Below are 22,532 nucleotides of genomic sequence, written 5' to 3' on the forward strand. Positions count from 1 at the left end.
AACATTTCTTATCGTTAAATTATCAGCTTCGGTAGGCCAACTCCACATGAACAGGTACTGGCGAAGTGGGTTCTCAGATTAATTTGGAAGAGAATCACTTCCGATTAGTATAAAAGAGAATGGCCAGAAAGGTTTATCATCTGTGAGTTCCCCTCAGTAGTGCGTAATGAATTCCGGATGCTGGTGTGAAACAAGCCTACTTTTTTCTTAAGCGGGTATTTACAGGTCCTGTTGTTGACACCTAGATTTTCGCTAAGCAACCTCTGGGTATTCATCTTGTGATTTTCATGGCCCGCATCAGTTTCATCTGCTTCACACAGAAAGCTTCATGAACAGTATGACCCACCTTCCACCGCAGAACACAACAATCATACAGGACCTACGTATGCGCAACCCACAACTTTGATATCACTCAGTAAGCCAATAGCTATTGAATTCTATGAGCTTAGCAGATGTATTTCTGATGCAACCGTGACGCAGCTTCAGCTTCTTCCAGCTTTGAACTCAGCACCATGATGATTCCATAGAGCGGACCAATCTGTCGAAACTGAGATTTCACCAGTGCAGCTGCCATAAGATGTCTCGAGAAGTCTCGCAGTGACCATTGTTTTTCTTTCTTCTGCTTCTTTCAGATTCACATCTACTGATCATATTCTTGATCTGATCTCCTTGCCATAACCGTCATGCCAATGCCCTCAGAACCAGCCCAGTCTGCAATATATTCCGCATCTCCATTGCATCCGTTGAGCAAAAAATCCAAACAATTCTTCCTAAAACCATGGTCATAGGGGTTCCGGAATCTGCCACCAAGGTCCCTGAGGTAGCTATAGCGCATAGAGTTCTCCCTCTCGTTCGTGGTAATATTACGAGAAATCTGCCACAATTGAAAGCGAGAACATAAGGAATTTTTCCACTTTCATGAAAGGTCAATGGAAGAAAAAGTGCGAAGAGTCCAACTAGACAAGTAATAGGAGTGTCACTACAATAAAACAAGAAGAAAAAAAAATTGTAGTTTTTCATTGCGACATAAAGATGTGAAATAACGAACGATGGATGTTACCTGATATGCTTGCAAAGCTGTAAATGCTGCAACACCTGAAAAGAGGAAAAGCTCGGCGATGAGAAATGACATAGCACCGGTGTGATGGCTACAAGCATGTTTCAACCAAGCACCAAAAGAGGATGGTGCAGCTGAATCACCCAGAACTCCTGTATGCAAAGATTCTAATGTTATGAGGGGGAAAAATGCGATAAGCAGAATTAGATAACTTATGAAAACTGATTAAAAAAAACCTACTTGTAAGAGCAACTGCACCAGTAATTGACATAGCCAAAACTTCTAAAACTAGGAATACAAAGAAATCCCACTTGTTCTTCTGCATCATAATTGGAAAACTGTGAATTAAAATATATTAACAAGAAGGGAGATAAAAGGAAAAGTAGTTTTTTAAAGTAGAGCTAATATGAACTTCATGATAGCATTGATCTCAAAACTTGATTATCAATCACATTTTGGGAAACAATTAAGACCGACAGGTACGTTTTCTTTTTAAAACGTATTCAATTTCTCAAAATTACATGGAGAAACTAATACATGTAGAGGCAAAAAGCAAGGTCAAGTATTGGCTTTCAGCATCATGTAAGAGTACCTTGCCAATGCAGTTGGATACCAAAGGGCAATGATGGTCGAATTGTTCAACACAGCGGTCACAAATGGAGCAATGTTTTGCACGGAGAGGCCTCACAATCTAACACTATAAAAGAAAGATCAGGAAAACAATAAAGAAGGAACAATGTATAAGCTAAATATAAAGGTTAACCGATGCCACCTTGCATGTTGTGCAGAGCTGAGACCAGTTGCCAGCAAGCAAAGCAGGATTATTTATCTCAATCTTCAACAGTGGTTCCTGATGATCCCATATAATCAAAAAGAGAAGAATTATCAAACTGCTTAGAGCTTATATCAAGCAAAATCTCCACTTAATCATGTCAGCCGATGTTAATAAAAGAGTAAAATCCACTGGGCTAGAAATTTGATTGGCTGTGGAGAAACAGAGTACGATACTAAAGATTACGATGGAAGTAGCAATTTGGGTCAAAGCGCACATTGTCTGTCATAATCTTTTGATCATGCGCGCTCACTCTGATGTATCCTGGATCCTTGCTGCAATCGAAGAAAGGCACAAAATAGGCGAAATAAATATGATTTTGGCACCCTGGTAAGAACAATAAACCACTCATAGAAAGTACAACGTATTCTTATATAATCATAAATGCAGATGTAGCATACGTAACTGTGAGCAAAAAACCAACTTTGCTTCCAGCACAATAACTAAGTCATAAGGAATTATCCTACACGTGATTCAAAATGTTCTCGACCACCTACTCAATAAATCAGTCCTTAGATATTCTAGCAAGTAAAGAAGGACAACGAACAAAACTGTTGACAACAAACTTATTGAGAAACAATAACAGGATAATATGCGTTGCTGAAGTCAAATATCATTTCGACCAAAAGAAAAGTCAAATATCATGATCTACTACACATGCAAAACCTTAAGGACAGTATAAAAAGTAAAATAACAGGACGTAAATACAATGACCTGTAGAAACAACAAAATATGTTTCTTTTCTTCTTGAGAGGTTGGTGCCATGTAAAAGTCTATACACCTCACAACTGTTTACCTGCTGCACCTGTAAAGCGTGACAAGTCCAGTACTTGCTAGGACAGCACCCAGCCACGCAAGAAAGCCAAAACCAGATCTTAACTTTGGCAGATCTGATCCTGCACAACATAATACAATTTATATAAAGATTTTTTGGTTGAACCACCAATCTAATGAAAATTAATGATGTGCGTGCACGGGTATAAGAGAGAGAGAGAGAGAGAGAGAGAGAGAAGGGGTGGGAGGGGTTGAACTGAAGATACCCATTATGATGGAGTTTGTGTAGGTTGCCAGTAGCAAGAGAATTATGACCCACAGAAGGGGCGCGAACCCAAGATTGAAAAACTTCCCAAAGCCACTATTCCTATAAATCTTCTGATCAAGCTGCTTTCGGGCATTTTCCTGCACAACAGATTTCTCAGTATTTCAAGGTTGCATGATGTTGGGGAACTAAGCAGTAGATTAGTCAAGTGCCTTTGACAGGGATTGACAATGGACACATGGCCTGATCTTTAAGGTCAGAAGTAGCACATCACAGAAATTACAGTACGCCACCAGGTGAAGATAGTCATATCATAAGATAAAGGAAACAGCTTCCCAAACCAGCCTCCAAAAGATGAATCGCATTAAAAATTGCGTGTTTATGGTAGTGCAATAGTCATATCACGTTAGAGGGAAAGCTCATGGGTTTGATTATGTTTTTTGGCACTAATCAAAACTTTAGAATTTCCTTTTTTAGGTAAAGATAGCTTTAGACTAGGCATACTTTATCTCTTATGCGTAAGATGTAACCAGAATATAGACAGGGTAACATACCGCAACGTTGCTTCTATATCTTATATCTACAAAGTTTCCTATCATGGAAAGATGTTACAGGCAGCTTCGCTTTCACAGGAAGCCAGGAATGCAATGAGTATGTCATCACATGCACGGTGAGACAGGAGAATGTGCAGCGATGACATCTGAAGTGCAAAAATTCATCATCATGGCCTATTAGAATCACATAGTCAGTGAAGCACCTACAAGGAAATGCACAACTTGTTGGTAATTCCTATCAGATGCAAGCTGAACTGGTGTAAGGCCAGTATTATCAGTCACCATCAATTCCTCCTTGCCAACCCTTACTAATTCCTCACACGCCTCCAAGTTCCCCTGAATAGCGGCCCAATGCAAAGGAGTGCACCCTAAACCAACAGAATGATAAGTGATCAGCTAGAGACAACTATGATTTTCTTTTCATTACATTCATCTGGCCAGCTCTGCAAGAATGGAGCATGTAAACTCACCCTCTTTGTCCTTGCGTCCAACATAACCATCTAGAAATAGGAGAAGACGTATACAATCGGCAAAACCTTTATAAGCAGCCCTGAAATTCAATGACAAATAATAATGTCCAACCAGGGAGAAATCAAGCGCTACAATAGAAGGAAGTTTTTTGAAAGCATCACTTCACATAAATGCAGAAGGCAAATAGAATGACTCCAATACGTGCGTTCAAAAGAAAATACTTGGAGAGAAGCAACCCTCCGATTTCTATAAGAATCTGGCTATTGAAGTTCATCCTTTAAAATCTCAAAAGAATTAAAAAAAAAAAATCAACTTAATCAACTTTTGGTCTCCGTGTCTTTTTCAAATGTCTCGGAACTTACAATTGCAAATTTCAATCTATCATTTTCATGAAAATGAGTCCATGTGTCCCTTTCAGGCCATTAAAGCATCAAATTGAGCACATTAATGGTGTCACATGGAAACAGCCAGCATGTAGGCCAAGTAACACGACCAAAAAGCTATCCTAGGGGATACATCTTAACAACGATTCCTTAATACTAGGCGGGCGGCACATTTGCATCCTCAAGACAATCATGCATTTGTGAGTTGTGAAAGGATAATATCTTCAAGAATGTCAAATTATGCAGCTTGACCACAAGCCAAATAGAGGTAACTGTAAGAGTCGAAATATATACGATGTCAAAAAGGCATTATACTGCAGGTCTCAGGTACCAGTGCAAAGGACTTCTTCCATCATTATCAGGAACATCAGCGTCTGCATTCCATTTTGAGATAATATGATAAAGGAAAGCAGTATGACCATGCTGAGCTGCAACATGTGTTGCCTGCAATCATGTGAATGTGGATGTTTAGCAGTAAATACAGAGCTGTTTCTGAACTACTAAGATGAATGAAATCTCTAGCTACCAACTTTCTATGAGGTTTCTCCTAACAGTAAATAACTCACTTCTTCCTTCAGTATGGTTTCTCGAGCACATGTATAGTTATATGACATTGAGTTATTATGTCTCTTAGATCGAGGAGCCAACAACTGAAAGGCCATGTGCCACGATAGATAAGGAGAGTATTATATCAAACAGTACACAGACTTGAACAAACCTGATACCCGCACTTGTCAGCAGTATTAACCCGAGCACCCTCTTGAAGTAAAAGATCTGCTACCTTGATAGCACCTCGTGCTGCACTCCAGTGCAATGCTGTCTGCCCAGTGTGATCGACTGCGTTTACATCTCCACCATGCTGGAAAAGAACAGAGAAGAATTAGACACCAATTATCCTTGGTACACAATCAAATTCTACTCATTCAGTCTCCTGCAAAAACTTCTGAGCTTAACACGGTTCACATCAAGTTAATTTTTTGAAAACTCATGAGTTACTTGTTAAGGCCTGTGAGTGACGTCCCGCTCTCAATGATTCGACCAATATTCTTATCACCAAAAACGAAAAACTCAGATTTCCTTTTTCACATATATTCTCAGAATCAAGGAGAGTGATTGAAGATCCTAAACTCTCTGCTAGGGAAACCCCTTACTCTAAACAGTATTCAACCGCATAAACACACATAAAGGCACGCACTTCAGAGAAGCCAAGCACAACAAAGCCAACCCATAGCCCCCGGAATAAGAATAAACATGGGAAACATACAGGAAAAGTGCTTAAAACCAAGAAAACAGAGAAACCCAATTTTCAAACAAATAAATCATCTGGACAGAGTAAAAATCATCTGGACAACCCCATCAAAAAAGCAATCCTTCTCGTTCCTTGTCAAAGGGAAAAATTAAAAAAAGGGAGAGAAGAACCTGGATGATGTATTGACCAGCGACACATCTGTTGTTCAGAGCAGCCCATTGCAGGGCATGATAACCAAGCCCATCTGGCTCGCACACTGAACATCCCTCCATCTCCACGAGCCTCCTGAGCTTCTCCATGTCGCCGTACGCGGCCGCAGCATACACATCGTTCCTCGACCTGTCCTTGCCAGCTCCGCCGCTGCAGTAGGACTCGACGGCGGCCGGCAGGAATTCCTCGACGACCTCGATCTCCGTTGACATCGTATATGTCCCGAAGGCCGTTGAGAGTTTTTTCGCTCGGGGAGGCCAGAGGAGTAAGCAGTTTTTCGTTCGCGCACGGAAGGAAGGAATCAGACAAAGCGGTTTCTTGTTCGTAGAATATTTGGAACTGGAAGGTTCAGGGGAAAGTTTGACTTTTTGGCCGACTATATACAATTGTAAGGAGTTTGGCATGTTATACTAGCCGACTTTCGGATATCATAATTTATGTACGGCGTTCACTTGAATATCATAATTTTCAAAACTTTCACTGAGTCTTTATAACTTTCAAAAATCGTTTATTTGAATGTTATAACTTTAAAAAATTATTCACTTGAGTGGCACGTCAACTTTTACGACGTTTATGTTAGCTTTTTCGGCGTTCCACGTCGCCTTTTCCGACGTGCCACATCGGCGATGGCATGCAAGTGAACGATTTTTAAAAATTATGATACTTTAATGAATGTTTTGAAAGTTATGATACTCAAATGAACATCAAATGAACATCGTAAAAAAAATTATGGTATTAATAGTGTAGTTATCTCAGCCGACTTTTCCATTACACGTCCAAAAGTACTGGCTGATTCATATAACGGGGTTCCGAATTCTTCGTGTTAAAGAACTTGAGAGGGTTCTGACAAAAAGGACAAAAGAGAACTTGAGAGGGTCATTGCAAATCGACATGTTCTGGCGATTTCATTGTATATTCGAAGTATTTCTTCCATGTCGCAAAGAAAAAGAACCGGAATTCCCCGGTCATGAAAATCGGTCATCATCTGGGGGTAAAAAAAGGAAGAACGTTGTCGCGTTTTCACACATCGATTCACTGCAATTCTCGATAGCTCACGATAAAACCCAACCAGATTAGGACGCCATTTCAATCTGATTGGTATTCACACATTTGTTTGTAACCCTTATGAATCAAGGATCTTTGGCGCTTCAAGTTCCTTTTCGTTATTAGGATAAGCTAAGTATTCAAGCTAACAAAAAGATCACTGCAGAGAGAGAGAGAGAGAGAGACGATCTTTTAACGGCAATCCGCTTGGAGTAGCATGAAAGGAATACACGCATTGGAGAGAGATGAAGCTGTCAGAGCAAATGTCGGGAAAAACAAAGCTGAAAATGAACACATCATCAAAGTTCCCGAACCACTCTGGATGATGAGCTAGAAAACACAATCTGACTACAAATTTTGGTTCTTGCAGATAGATGAAATCCTCCATATGTATTATTGTAGTTCATAGATTTCACTAACTACTTGGTCCCGGGGAAAAATACTGATGAGATACAGTGCTCCAAGCACTTAACAAATATGCGAGTAGTTGGAGTAGAATGCAACTCATCCAATTGCAAGTTCACCACGTTCGTCAGACTTCAAATTATTTACTCGTTGATATGAATACTTGAGCCGATGGCCACGAAAAAAGGGACATTCGCAGTGATAAAGGTCGTCCGCTGCCTGTCCATAACGACTACCTGCAAAAGCAGATGATTCTTGCTATGAGATCCATGAATACTATTGATTCAAGTAACAAAAATTTGAATGTGATGGTTAAACATTCTCTGATCAATTTTTCCATTTGTAGCGCAGAGCACACTCAGCAGAAAAAAAGTGAACCAAATTGCTAGCAATCCAACCATCAAAGAAGTATATGAGGTAATCAAGGAAAACAACATACTGAATCTACTCCCTCTTGCGATTCCACGCATTCTGATAAATTTACTATCTTTCCACATGTAAAGGATACGGCATACTTGACAAATGGTAAGAGATGCAAATCCAAAGGAATGACCAGGAAAAATCATTGGTGAGCAATCCAGCTAAAAGACATTTTGACATGCTACTGTCTTTTGCCAATCCAAAGATAGGAAAATGATCAAAACTGGCATTATAATGTCAAGAAAGCCCGGCCAATTATATGAAGCTGATACTGTCCTTGCTTGAGCCACAGAAAAAGAGAGAAGATCAGCAGCAGATGGCTATTGAGATGAATATCAAATAACATAGCAGACAAATGGAAGTCCGTGTTGCATATACTCTACTGACTCACAAGGAAAATGATCTTGCAGAAACAATGTGAAGAAAACTCTCATTTCCTTCATGGCTCGGTAAAAGCTTGACATGAAAACAAAACTAATGACTTCACTTCCCAATGGCAAACTATAGAAACAAGACCCTATTCAGCTAACTCGTAAATGAAGAAATCCGATGATTCACTTAACAATTTCATCAATGCAATACTTCCTTTCACTCAAATCACATCCAATACATGGCTCTAGCATGATCTACAATTCCTCAGGCAATCCAATCAAGAATGTAAACTCAGCTTGCTTATCAAAGGAAAGATAAAACACTCTTTGCAGGTATATTGAAAGCTGAAAATAGAATGCTGAAGACTCAAAAACTCACTCTGGCAACTTCCCGGACCGAAAAGTCGCAAACTTGGACTTTTCCGAATACTTATAGTCAATCCCATTGTCCTTCAGGAACTCTTCAATCACCTTCTTCACGGCCTCAGGATCACTACTCTCGCACTCGATCTCATAACATGTCCCAAACTCGTACTTTGTCTCGTCGACCTCCAGCGTCAACCCTTTCCACTCATGCACATCCCTCACATTCCCAAACCCTCCCAGCCCCACGAACTCCCCCACCCCAAATTCCTCTCTGCATCTCCTCAAAACCCTAGAGTCCATCGATCCCATCTTCCCCGGATCAGCGACGCACTCCCGACATTTCACCGGGTCCAGCTCCTCCTCGTCCTCCTCGACGCGGCTGATGCCGTCGACCAGGACGGCCCTGGCCTTGAGCGAGGCGATGCAGCGAGAGTCGCCGTTGTAGAACCGGAGGCGGAGGACGGCGCGCCGCGAGGAGAGCTCCCCGCCGGCGCCGTCGAAGAAGAGGTTCTCCTGGCGGTCAGTGCGGAGCAGGTGAGGGAAAAGCAGGGAGGTGACGCGGCGGTGAGCTTCGGCGTCGGGGAGGCGGAGCTTCACTTCGACTTCCATCTCTAGGGATTCGGGCGGGATTGAGAGGGGGAGAGGCCGATGCGGTGGGACTTGGGGGGGAGGTTGGAGGAGCGGTCGAGTTGTTGGAGGATAGAGGAGGCGCCGGGGGCGGCGGAGGAGGTGGCAGCAGCGGCGGCGGCGGCGGCGGAGCGTTTACGGGCCTCTTCGAGCTCGTCTTTGTCTTCGATCTTGACTTCGATCTTGCTGGGTTTTCTCCGCAGCATTTTGCGTTGCGCCGACGCTGTTACTCTGCGTTCGGAATAGAGCCGAGGGACGCGAAGAGACTTAAAAAAGCACGAGAAAATCCCAAAACGGGAAATTCCTAGATTTGATTTTATTCCAAAACAGTTTTAATCAAATTTTTATATTCAATAACCTCTTTTATTCTTTTGGGATTAACACTATGAAAAATCTCAAACTGATATATATATATATATATAATTGATACACTATGACAAATCTACCATCCGCTAGTTTTCGTTAAATTTTATAATCAAATTGTTAAATTTGATAACATATGGCAATTGCCGGATGTATACGTTAAGGGTATTTACCATTTGTTTATCATAAGTAGGGATATCAATATGGGTCATTAACTCACTTTTATATACTTGAGTCATATATAGGTTCACTAAATTTAAAAAATGGATCAAATGTGAATCTAAACTTATAAAGTCTATTTAAATATGGGTTTTAATGGGTTTTAGCTCGACCCATTTTCAAACCATTTTTGACCCATGGGTTATAGCTTTCCAAGCCTCCTGCCGCCGCCGCCGCTCGCTTGTCCGCATGGGCTGCCACCGCTCTTCGGCGCCACGGTCGCCGCCTCCCGACTTTCAATTTGCTCCTCCTGTCTTTTCCTTATTTTAGATAACTCATGAATTTGCTTTTCTACATTTTTTAATATTATTAAAAAATTATCTTAGTCAGCGCCGGCGTCCACGTCATCGCCGACATGTATCCACATTAGTGTCGATTGGCCAAAGTTGGTCGGATAGACCGAATTGGTATAAATGCAAAAGGTTTAGGATCGAAATGATACAAAAAAAAAGTTTAGGATCGAATTGGCATGAATGCAAAAATTTTTAGAACTAAATTGACAAAATTAAAAGGTTTAAGATTGAATTAGCAAAAATGCAATAGGTTTAGGGCTTTTTTGACAATTTTTTTTTTTTGAATTTTTCTTGCATGAATACGGGTTAAAATGAGTGAATATGAATTAGATCATATTCGACCCGATTCAAACTCAACCCAACCCACTCATTTGATACATGTTTATCGATTTGAAATTTTTAGTAATATTAATCCAATTTAATGGAAATTAACGGAGGCAAAGAGATAAAGTTAAAAATTGAAGTGACCTTTAAGACACAAGCAACCCTCCAAAGGGTGTTTTGGAACTTTCCCTAGAAAGCATTTAATCCTATTCCTGACGATTTTTCACTTTCATCTTTATCCAAAGTTGTTATTTTGATTTCAACAGAAATTTAGAGTGCATCTTTTGTAAATGTCGGGTAACATGTTTCTGGTCGGAAGCATATTCAATAGCAGTTAATTAGCAGCTAAACTCCTCTCATTTACATATTAAACCGTTCGTTCATCCAACCGAAGATCGGATTTATTAAGAGCCAGAAAGCGTTTCAACAGGATTGATTACTGCAGCCGCTCAGACATTGCCTTCAATGGACCAGCATAAAGATCCGCACCATCTCTGCAACGATCTCTCTGGATTTAGCATTCAAGCCATGGCAGCTACAACATCAAGATGGACCTTTGTGCTCACCCTCTCCGTCGGGTTGTGCTTGGCCTTGTTGGTCCGGACGGGGCTCGGCCACGGGCTGGACTTCTTGCCACCGAGCGCCCTGCGCGACCAGAAGATATTGGGACCCGAAGAATGCATCGGTGCAGTAACGACCTTGACAGAGTGCGCCGCCGAGCTCATGCCCGGCCGCTCGGGCAAGCGTCCCCCACCCAAGGCGGATCCCCGCGACCGCCATGAGGACATGCTCGGACCTCCCCACGAGCTGTTCTTCGGCGCCGCCATCAGAGCCGCCTCGGTGCTGAAAAAAGTTTTGGACTTCCTTTTCAAAACCACGTCGGTGTCGACCGCTTGCTGCCGCTCCGTGAACGAAATCAGCGAGAAATGTTGGGCGTTGGACCCGTTTTTACGGAAAAATCTGGGGTTCCAGGTGGTTAGCGCTCTTTGTAAACCCTTCGGCGGTTGATCCATTTCTTCGTTCCAAAGCTCATGCATAATTGCAGATGTACTTCAATCTTTTGCTTTGGCTTGAAGCATTGCGATTGAAGTCTTCATGTTGTTTCTGCCAAAACATAAGGCAAGATTGCTCATGTGGGCTGGGAATTAAATTAAAGTTTCCATTCCTTACTGTAATTGTATTGCAGATGCTCTTATGGCCTCGTTCGATTTGCCTAAGCGACTCATTCTTCTATTCTCCTCTGCCTTTCTCGGATATTCTGTCGGCCTCTCCGGCCAAATTCGTGCCTGCTGCGAGTAAAGATGTGGACCGCCAACTGATACGAAAGTAAACTTTCGACGTTTTGATTAGGATTCAGCATTCGTTCTTGCCATCCTAAGTGCACAAGTCTAGCAATTTCACACTCTGAATTAAATTTAGTTCATCGCGACGTAACGGGAAATCCAAGGAAAGCTCATACTCTTACGTTCTCTTTCGAAGCTGAGACCACAAATTGCTAAGGCTGAGGCCACAGACTGTTCTGGCCAGGACCAGTCCCTTGTGCTGGTTGCTTCGAGCTCTCGTTCGGATGAAGTCCGGAAAAGCTCAAAACGAGAACCTTTACCGATCTCCCTCCGCCTGCTCATCTCGTCAGGTTTGACATCCTAGCCATCGAAGTTGCAAGTCCCATAGGCCGCATATTCACGTGCAATGCCAAGAATCGCAACTTTTCACTGGTTCTTGGCCATCGCCTGAGACCGGCCACAGGCATAAAGGAAAGGGGACAAAATGAAAAGAGAAAGAAAAAATCAAAATTTGTCATTTGACGAAAATACCATTGGTCGGACCTTTCTTTTAAATAATGAGGGCATTTTAGGCCCTTATTTAAGAAAATGAAAGCACTTCAAATCTTATTTAAAATTTTCGCAAGAAAAAATGTGAGGCAAAATTGACAAGTACGTACTTCTCCATCCAACTATCTCCCCCAACGTATCTCCCCGATGTCAATAATATCTTACACTACTCTTGGTTGACCTTGACCGATCATGAGAGCCGAGAAAAATTAAAAAAATCTTAAATCTATTGCAATAATATCAATTTAGTCTTAAATCTTTTGTCAATGCAGTCCTTCCAGTTAATTTTGATTGAAAATCATTAACATGGATGCTGATTGTCCCACGTGGCACAATTAGCACTAATGTGGACTTTTTTTATTTTTCCAAAAAAAATTATGAATTTTCTGTAAAAAAATAGTTTTACTTTTTTTTTTGCTATTGTGGCCCGCATGCGAGGTGGCCTTCGCCTTCACACCCTTGCTCATGATCGGTGAGGGCTTGGGAAAGGGGCACGACCCTCGCTAGAGACTAGCAAGGGTCATCAGCAACCCTCATCGGCTAAAATGTAAAAAAAAAAAAAGATTTAAAAAAATTGTAATAATAATTCACGTTAGAATTGGTCGGGTCATGCTCTGCAGAACGATCAGCGTTTATATCAGCGATCTCCGGCCAAAATTGTCCAGAAGGATTACATTGATAAATTGTCAAAATGTTTAGAATTACATTGATAAATTCAAAAAGTTCAGGATTAAGTTGACATTCGTATAATTGATTTAAGACTTTTTTAAAAAGTTTCACGCGAACTAGTCTCTGCAAATGAGTTGAGCCTTTCTGTCGTCGATTGGATGGTTGGAGAGTGAAACAACCGTCGAAGAGTTAACCGAGCCTAATGCCGTCTTTCGGATACGCATGAGCAATGGGCTCGCACAAGCAGACACACATGGTTCGGAAAGCATGGGCAATCTTCGCGAAACATAGTTCGGAAAGCACGGAGCCGGAAAAATTGTCTGAAAACTGTACACATGATCTTGAACGTAAAGCTTTAATAACTGTTCCAAGAACAACCCTTCACCTCCATAAAGCCTCGAATTGCGTCAAAAGCGATATCATCGTTTGGCTTCTGAGAATGGCAACGAAAAGAACTATAACGCTCCTCCTATTTGCCCCGATGACTGCTGCGGTCGAGCCAGGAACAGCCCGGCTCTCCCACCACGATTTTGGAAGCGGCCATCCCTCTCTCTGGGCCTACCCCACCACGGCTGCCGCCACCCCCCACCGGCGCCGGGGCAGTGTGAGTCAGCTTGGAAGTTCGCCGAAGCATGCGGTCGGGAGATATTCGGGGCTTATTTCGATGAGCCTTGGAATTGCCGTGACGCAATTAAATCTATTAAAGAAGATTGCATGACTGACTTCCTCCGTCAGCCCTCTTATAAAAATGTACTCATTATCATGAAAGACGTTAGGTCTTACATTTGGGTCATGCTGTGTCATTAAGCACTGATTCCTAGAATAGCAAACCTGATATTCCTGGCAATTCGTTACCTTCTGAATTTATCCATATTCAAACTATGTCAAAAGTTTTACACTTTTGTATCAAGTCGAATGAAGAATTAAATCCATTTTGAAATGCATGCTATCGAGTTCTGAACTCATCATTGCTGGCACCTAAGTAACACCGACACCAATATTGACGGGCGACATGACACGCCGACACGTCTCTTGTAAAAAAAATAGATAATTCCGACACGTTGAAACACGTGGTATATTAAATATACATTTTCATGTATACACGATAAATATAAAAATATCAGTAGTGAGTTTCTTCTTTTTCTATTAGGTATTCACGATTAGTTTTTTGTTTTTTTTTTGCTGACTGGATATATTAATTTTGTGGCGACATGGTATATGATTAAGTATATATTGTTTTGATAGATTTACATTTTAACCCATAATTTATTGAAAATACTTAAAATTTACCTTACGCGTGTCAAAACGGCGTGTTGGGATGTAGTGTCACCGGCGTGTCTAGAGCGCCGACCACGTGTCGGTCATATGTCAGAGAGTGGGGAGAGTGTTGGAGTAACAGAGATTGTCTAACATGACATATCGGCCTTTGGAGAGTGTCGGTGGTTTCTAGACTAGCATTAAGTTGTGTAAAAATTTGGACATTTCTTGACATTAGAACATAATTCAACCATGTCCCTAAAAGGAAAAAAAAATTATAAATTTATTGCACTTTTTCTAATTCAGTCTTAAACCTTTTAATTTTGTCAATTCAGTCCTAAACATTTTGCATGCGTGCCAATTTAGTTATAAATTTTTTTTTTCATGACAATTCAATTTTAAATCTTTTGCATTTGTGCCAATTCAATACATTCGGCCAACTTTGACTAAGCGACAGTGATATGGACGTCGATCGACGTCGACGTGAATGATTTTTAATAATATTTAATATTTTTTTGAATTATTTTTTTCTTTCTCTCTTTTTATTTTTCTTTCTCCTTCCTCCAGTTGTTGCAGAGGCCGGGGCTGGCGGGGCGAGGGCGAGGTCTCCCCACCATGGCCGAGCGATGCCAACCCCACTCGGCGGCGGTGAGGTTCGCTCTCGCTAGTGGAGTCACCTGAAGTAAGGTTCATTGGGTGAACGCGAGCGCTATTCGTGCACAAATTGAGGAATCGAGGGGTCTCCGCAGGGCCCGTCACCGGATCGGTTCTAATCAAGGAGGCGGAGAGTTGCGTGTTCCCGATGGCGTCGCACCAGAAAAGGATCCACAACGCTAAGGCGAGAGACTTCTACTTGAGCGTGAGGAGCAGCTCCCATCATCGAGGATTTGCTCGGGGAGTGAGGTTCACTTCGTTTCGTCCGAACTATCGTGGAATCGACTAGGATCTCGAGGACGCCGCACTCGGTGCAGAAACAGAGAAATGGTCCAAGGTCGACGAATTCAAGTGGTTGAGGGCCGCACAATCTTCAAACCGATCTATTTTGCCCGAGAACGAGCACCTCACCACGGGTTGGGAGAGGCTGACCTAGCCGGAGGAGGCGGGGGTGACCTTCGCCTAAGATAGGTCATCGGCAGTGACCGGTTAGAGGAAGAAAAATAAAAGAGAAAGAAAAAAATAATTCAAAAAATAGTAAATATTAATAAAAATTATCCACATTAGCGTTGTGCCGCCATCCACATCAGGTTGGCCAATCAAACTTGGCCGAATGGGCTGAATTTACACAAATGTAATATTTATGACCGAATTGACAAAATTAAAAGGTTTGGAACTAAATTAATAAAAATGCAATAAGTTTATGGCTTTTTTTTTACAATTTTTTCAAAATAATGGGTGTTTACAATAAGAAATGGATGAGCGGGTGGCTATGAATTCCGTAATGGCCCCTTGGCACACAGAGAATGAGATCCTAAAATTGGAAATGTCATCATTTTCTCTTAACCACTTCGCTATATTATACTTAATTTTGGATGTGAAAATATTTATTTATTTAGGGCCTATACTAACAGTTGGGCAAAATTATTCAAAGTCTTAAATTAATTGTACTTTTGCCAATTCAATCCTAAACTTTTTAATTTTGTCAATTAAGTCAATCTAGCCAATTTTGGCCGGAAAGCGCCACATGTCATCCAAATTAGCAATTTGACGGTTAGATTTAACGAAAGCTAACAGATGGTAAAGTTATCATAAATGTACCAGTTTGGGATAAATTTATCACAAACGTACCGGTTCGGGGTTTTTAGTGGTAAAAAAATGTTTCGAGGTAAATTTGTCACAAGTGTACTAGTTTGGAGTTTTCCGTGATATTAACTCTTTTTGAAACATGAAACCTACTCTACATACCATAGAACTTAGAAAATATCATGTCATAGATTTCAATTTCTACCTAGATTTTACTTGTATTTTTAACTGAACGATTGCAATAAATCATTACATTTATAACCATTACTTGCTGTTACAATCTGGTGACCACAACTCTTTATTAGATACTCGAAAAATATGAAGGATTAATAAAGTAAAAGTTTCGATCATAAATATCACTAGAAATAGAAGCTTAGACTAGTGGTTTCATATTATATACTCATCATAGAACAACAAAAATATTGTAGGATCACGCGAACACGTATACTAAAAAAAACACAAAAAAAAAAAAAAATTCAGGTTCCAAGTTTCATTTACATGAAATCTACCCGTCGGTACATGTTCCCCAATATTTGAAACCTAGAACTTATCCTGCATATCTTGTAAATTAGAATTGGGCTAGTGGGAATCGCTTTGGTTCCTATGTTTATCTAGAAACATGGTCACCTCTAGTTAGTTATATTAAAGAAATGGATCGTAAATGGGTTTAAACATAATATGAGTATAAATAGGTCGTAAATAGATTTACAACTTATTTGGAACAACCGGCATCTATGACTCTCAATTCATTCTCTCTCGCCCTAACTCGATCTCACGTTCACTTACTCCGTACTCTCACCTCAGTTTGGTTTGAGTTTTACTAGATTGGACTAGAATATGAAAATATTTTTGGAATATTGATCAGATATGAGTTGTGTATGAATCGATTTGGGTATTCCAATAATTGGATCATACATTGGTCTATTTGGGTAGTATAATTTATGACTCGACCCAATTCCCATTTGACGGGTCAACACGTTAGATTTTAATTGCAGATTTGCTCGATTGCACGTCACTTGACAAGACTTAGTGATCAAAGGGCGATCCACATGGGAGCCACAAATGACGAGGCACCTCATGAATGCTGACTTTGCTAAGTTTCATGTTTACTCAATCATAACCTCCATTATTTCATCTAATTAATGAAATTCAGTTACGCATCGTCGTGACTGGAAGAGCTTTAAGCAACCGTTCACTGCTTATGGACCCGAAGGTGATCTATCCACGATGGATGAAGCTTAGGTGAAACTAAGTGGAGGTGCAAACCACTCCGAATCTCTGCTGGGTCCTGGTGGTGCTGCCTTTTTCCGCCGGGGCCGAATAGTCAGTTTCTTCTCAAGGGGATCTCCTCCTCTTCTTCTTCTTTACCAATGGCTTTTGGACATAGACCAATGCTTATTAACATTTATCAATACGAAAAATAAGACAATTCTTCCACTTTTATCTATCGAGTAAAAGATTAAAGTCGATGAAACACTCAATGTGCTCCCGTATTGTCAAACTGGAAAATACAAAAAAAAATGAGAATTTACGAGTAAATGTGGGTATTCCATGTATTTTCAAATATGCCTTTGCATCTTGCTTTTCTTTATTTCTTTTGGACAAATACAAAAAAAAATTATAATTTATTGTATTTGTGCCGATTCAGTCCTAAACCTTTTAGTTGTGCCAATTGAGTGCTAAACATTTTCACCTGTTGCCAATTGCATCCATTCGGCCAAAATGAGGTCCCGCAATAGCCGGAGTAAAAAGAAAAGAAAAGAAGGAAAAGAGAAGAAAATAAATATAAACAAATAAATAGCACAAAAAATTGAATTTTTTTTTAAAAATTATCCATGCCAGTGGTTTCCGATCGAGATTGGCCGTGATGTATTCAATTGGTAGAATTAAAATGTTTAGAATTAAATTGGTAAAAGTATAAAAAATTTACGACTTTTTGCAGAATTTTTTCCCTACAATGTATCTCCCTCAGGTCAATAACATCTTTCACTACTCTCGAGTTGACCTTCACGAAATCAAGATAGCCAATCTTTGCAAATCAATTGAACCTTCTATTCACAATAAGATGGTCGGAAAATTATCCAACACGGAGGAGCTAACAGAGCTTAATGTCGTCATCGAAAATGTATGAGTGATGGGCTCACGCGACCGACACACATAGTTAAAAAAAAATGGACGATTTTTTTACAACTTAAGGGCATGTTTGACAATGATTCTGATTCTCCGATTCTGTTCCTTAAAATAAAAAAGTATGAGAAAACTATTTGGTAACGTAAATGACTCTGATCCTAAAATTTTCTGATTCTGTTCCTAGGAACACATTTGGAGCAGAAACAAGAATAGAAAAAAAATTGATTCTTTGTTTCAGATTCACTTTTGAGAAACAAGACAAAAAAAAAAAAAAAAGGCTCTCACTCTATTCCGTCCGCCATCTCCTATCGTTATTCATCGCCGATTGCCGTCCTCCTCCGTCAACCACCTCCAACCATCAAGGAAAAAGGAAAAGCAAATAGGAAATAAAAATAAAATAATTTTTTTTAAAATAATTTCTTTGTAATAAAAAAATAAGTTTCTGAGAATAATAAATAATATAATTTAAAATCATTTTTTAAAAATATATGTGTTTTACAAAAAAAAAACAAATAATTTTTATTTTTTTTAAAACAATTAAAAAAGTTCGGTAGATTTGTATTACATTCTTGACAAATTATAAGAAAAAAATATGCCATGATTTGATTAAATATAAAAGTGTTTAAGTAATATGGGTCGGGTCGGGTATGAGTTTAGTTAAATATAGAAGTGTCTAAGTGCAAATTCGTGGCAAAAATTCAAGTGCAAATTGCTTATTGAGCTTATGTTCTTCTTTAAGGATCTTGCATATGTCTTTATGCTCCTTGAAATAAATAAACTAATTATAAATTATGCACGATCTGCATTTATTTCATTAATGATGCTATATAGGTTGATTTTGTAGTGACAAGACGTAACCATGTGACTTAAATGAGAAAAATTAGGAAGAGAAATTGTTCTTGAGAACAAAAATTTTATGCAATTACCAAACTCATAAATTTTGTGCGATTCTTCGAACGCGTTCGATTCTCTAAAACTTGTTTAGGGAACAGAATCAGAAAAAAAGCTAATTATGATGAGAGTTTATTTTTTGAATTAGAATCATTGGCAAACTGAGCGATCCACGTAGGATAGTCAGAGTTGGACTATAGGAACCACCACATATAATAGAATCATGGGAACGGAATATTTAACTTGACTTCAGTAATTAATTTCATGAGTAGACCCAATAATAAAACTCCATCATGCGATATAATGCGTTTAATGCTACTAACGATCATTAATGGAAAAGCTTTAGTAACTGATCAAATGACAACCTTCACTCCATAAAGCCTCGAATTGCAGCAAAGCATTGTCATGATTTGGCTCGTGAGAATGGCAATGGAAAGAGCTATAACGCTTCTTCTTTTTACCTCCACTTTGATGACCATCTCGATCGAGCCAGGAGCAGCCCTGCGCTCCCGCCGCCTTTCGGCGGGCAGCCACCCCGACCACCACCTCCTGGGGCCAACCCCACCGGTGACGGACCGATGCAAGTCAGCTCGAAGCTTCGCCGAAGAATGCAGTGGACCAATATCCGTGGCTTACGCTACTCAAGAGTATGATTTTGACGAGAGGTCTCCTGGTTGTTGTCAGGCACTTGGATCGATTAAGGAAGAGTGCATGACTAGTCACCTCAACGAGCTCTCGTACAAATGTCATCACGTTGTTCCGCACGACAGTTCTTATATTTGGGGCCTGCTATAAAACTTCGTACTTTTCCGTACGTTGAGCGAGGTTAAAAAATAGACCTATTTGAGATTCCTGGCAATTCGTTCACTTCTGAATTTGACAATATCCATTCTCATGTACGTGTCAACAATTGACATCCTTAGGCGAAACCTGATTTCTCTCTCTCCCTTCTTCATTTTTCTTTTTCCCCGTAATGGTGGTTTGTGATCGCGAAGGCCGTCGCCCAGGGCCAGCGACCACCCTCACCGGCCAAACCCTAAGTTTGAGGGAAAAAAAGGGAAAATAATTTAAAAAATGATAACAATTTAAAAAAGATGTTATTAAATAATGTCTACGTCCGCGCTGGTCGTACGACGTGGCATCTCCAGCGCCCACGTCAGCGATTTCCTATTAAAATTAGCTGGATAAACTAGATTGATTCCAAGACAAAAATATTTAGGACTAAATCGATCCAATTGAAAAGTTTATGACTGAATTTGTATAAATGCAATAGGCTGAAGGCATTTTTTTAATACTTTTCCCATCATCCAACAGATCTACTCCAATTTGAAAAGTTTAAGGAATTTGTAGAACGACAAAACTTGGAATCATGAGTTTTCTTTTATGCTAACGGAGTTCCGAGACTAATGGTGACAGAACGTGGCAGTTCTCATGTCGCGCATACGGGTAATCACCTGAGCACACCGCTTGCGCTCCTGGAGAGGCCCCAAGAGAATGCACAAATACTATGATTCGAACTTGAAATTATACTTTGAGTCTTTATCCCAAGAAATGTTGCAACCATCTAAAAGCAGTGCTACTCAATGACTCAGTAATTTTCTCTCGGCCCCTGAGGATACCTTCTTGGGTGCACCGGATGCGCCCCGGGCCCGTCATCACGTGAGACTCATCGACAATAGCCGTGACGTGTTGGCTATCATGTACCCAGTGTTTGGAATATGATAAATACTCTCCAATAACAGGAAAGCATGTGAGGCAGTGCCTCCTAGACACTAGATAGCTTTTACGATTTAAGCCCATATTTTTTCATTAGTGGTTTGGTTTTGGGCTCATAAATAATTGCTATTATATATATTCTTTTTCTCTTGCGATTGAGGGATGTTACGAAGGGTGCGATGTGCTAATTATAGTGGAACTCTCTGTTAGACGTAGCCCTAGTTTAAGGATGAATTAAGATAAAATTTTGTGTTTTGATTTTCTCTTTCTCGTTATGCTTTACTCCGTTATGATTGTCTGCCAAATCCTAACATCTAGAGCCCCAAAGAATTTTTTGCCGATGGGTGCTTCAAGAACATATTTTCCAAGGCATGTAAATGGAGCAACTACTCATCTTTTCGTTTCGGAAGAAAGGTCAAAGATTTTGACAATGGCCTTTTCCAACTGGTTAATTGTCATGTTCAAATTTAAATTGAAAGAAGAAATTTGTGAAGAATTTTCCCGAATCAAACAGCACTGCCATCCGATCTCATAGGGGTGAATCACTGTCTAACTTAGCATGCGAGGCAAATCGATATGGGAAAATAGTCTAGAAAATTTTAAATTTATTATATTTTTGTCAATTCATTTCCAAACCTTATAATTGCGTCAATTAAGTCATAAACATTTTTACGTTTTGCCAATTGAGTATATTCGGCCAATTTTAACTAGAAATTACTGATTTGGACGTTAGCCGTTCTATGTGGCACTTGCCTTTTTGTTTTTACTTTATTTCATTTCTTCTCTTCTCTTTTCCTTTCTCTTTTTTTTATATTTATGGCGGCGACCCTGGCCGACCACCAACAAAGCCCTCGCCAGCCAAGGTGAGGGTCGTGGCCTCGCTCAAATCTGGGCTAGGCTATCGCGGCTGCGAGCAAGGGTCAAGCCCGCGATCGGCGAGGACCCGATGACCCTTGCTCGGTGGTCAGCGGAAAAGCCTACGACCCTCTACGCCACAGGAAATGAAAAGTAAAGAAGAAAAAGAGAAGAAAAGAAGAGATGAGAAACTAAACAATTGAAAAAAAATTATTAACATACTATTAGAAATTCTTCATGCGAGCTCTCACCATATCATACAGACAGCTAGCGTTCATGTCCACGATTTTCGGCCAAAATTATTCTGATAGACTCAATTGATAAAATGTGAAATTAGCTAGCTCAATTAGCTATTTTTTTTTTTATTAAACTGGTAAAGTGCAATAAATTTAGCACTTTTTGGATTATTTTTCCCAAGCACGACTGTCCCCCTTCAATGTATCTTCCCGAGATCAATAACGTCTTGCACTATTTCTCGAGTTGACGCAATCGTATTGCTGTCCATCATCCAATATATCTTTCGACCAAAAAGAGAAAAAAAAAAAAATCATCCGATATAACGGAAGCAATGAATGAAAAGCTTTAGTAACTGTTCCAAGAACAACAACCTTCACCTCCATAAAGCCTCGAATTGCGCCAAAGCAATGTCATCGTTTGGCTCCTGAGAATGACAATGAAAAGAGCCACAACACTCCTCCTTGTTCCCCTGACGTTGATTTGCCTCGCGGTCGAGCCAGGAACAGCCCGGCCCTCGCACCACAGTTTGGCAGGCGGCCACCCCTCTCCGGGCCCACCCTACCATGACCACCAACCCTCGCCGGCGCCGGACCGATGCAAGTCAGCTCAGAAGTTTAATGAAGAATGCGGTCCAGTAATAGTTGGGGCCTATTGGATGCACGAATTTGACGATGAGGCTTGGAAATGTTGTGACGCCATTAATTCAATTAAAGAAGATTGCATGACTTACTCCCTCCATCAGCTCTCTCATAAATGTACTTATTTTCATTGAAGACCTTAGGTCTTAATAGTTGGGTCATGCTGTGTTATTAAGAACTCGATAACTTTATATAGTATGGTAAAGAAATAACATATTTGAAATTCCTGAGAGTTAGTTCACTTTTAAGTCTATCAATATCCACTTTCATATACGTGCCAAGTAGGTTCAATTCATGTCGGTAATTGACGCCCTAATATAAAATTCGATTTTCCACTCTC

At 40.2% G+C, this 22,532-nt stretch overlaps 2 protein-coding genes across 7 annotated transcripts; both read right to left on the bottom strand.

The window, feature by feature from the left end:
- Positions 1-186: 186 nt before the first annotated feature.
- Positions 187-13,296, bottom strand: LOC115752617 (protein S-acyltransferase 24-like). 6 transcript variants are annotated; one of them, XM_048277438.1, is made up of 14 exons: positions 13,291-13,296; positions 5,756-6,171; positions 5,055-5,195; positions 4,668-4,780; positions 3,953-4,032; positions 3,690-3,850; positions 2,930-3,068; positions 2,686-2,785; positions 2,107-2,164; positions 1,830-1,907; positions 1,650-1,748; positions 1,298-1,376; positions 1,061-1,209; positions 187-874 (listed from the first exon to the last, which is right to left on the bottom strand). In XM_048277438.1, exons 2-14 carry the CDS (start codon positions 6,005-6,007, stop codon positions 641-643), a joined length of 1,683 nt encoding a protein of 560 aa, XP_048133395.1. In that variant the 5' UTR covers positions 6,008-6,171; positions 13,291-13,296; the 3' UTR covers positions 187-640. The 6 variants fall into 6 exon arrangements, with proteins under 6 accessions (XP_048133395.1, XP_048133394.1, XP_030546752.1 ...); XM_048277437.1 differs by lacking the exon at positions 13,291-13,296 and adding an exon at positions 6,557-6,725 and having other exon boundaries at positions 1,061-1,095; positions 5,756-6,213; XM_030690892.2 differs by lacking the exon at positions 13,291-13,296 and adding an exon at positions 6,557-6,719 and having other exon boundaries at positions 5,756-6,213.
- Positions 7,110-9,145, bottom strand: LOC115752618 (triphosphate tunnel metalloenzyme 3). Its single transcript, XM_030690894.2, has 2 exons — positions 8,415-9,145; positions 7,110-7,480 (listed from the first exon to the last, which is right to left on the bottom strand). The coding sequence occupies exons 1-2, from the start codon at positions 9,008-9,010 to the stop codon at positions 7,477-7,479; spliced, it is 600 nt and encodes a 199-aa protein (XP_030546754.2). The 5' UTR covers positions 9,011-9,145; the 3' UTR covers positions 7,110-7,476.
- Positions 13,297-22,532: the final 9,236 nt, after the last annotated feature.

The sequence above is a fragment of the Rhodamnia argentea genome, chromosome 4 (assembly GCF_020921035.1).
Source record: "Rhodamnia argentea isolate NSW1041297 chromosome 4, ASM2092103v1, whole genome shotgun sequence".
Lineage (NCBI taxonomy): Eukaryota > Viridiplantae > Streptophyta > Magnoliopsida > Myrtales > Myrtaceae > Rhodamnia > Rhodamnia argentea.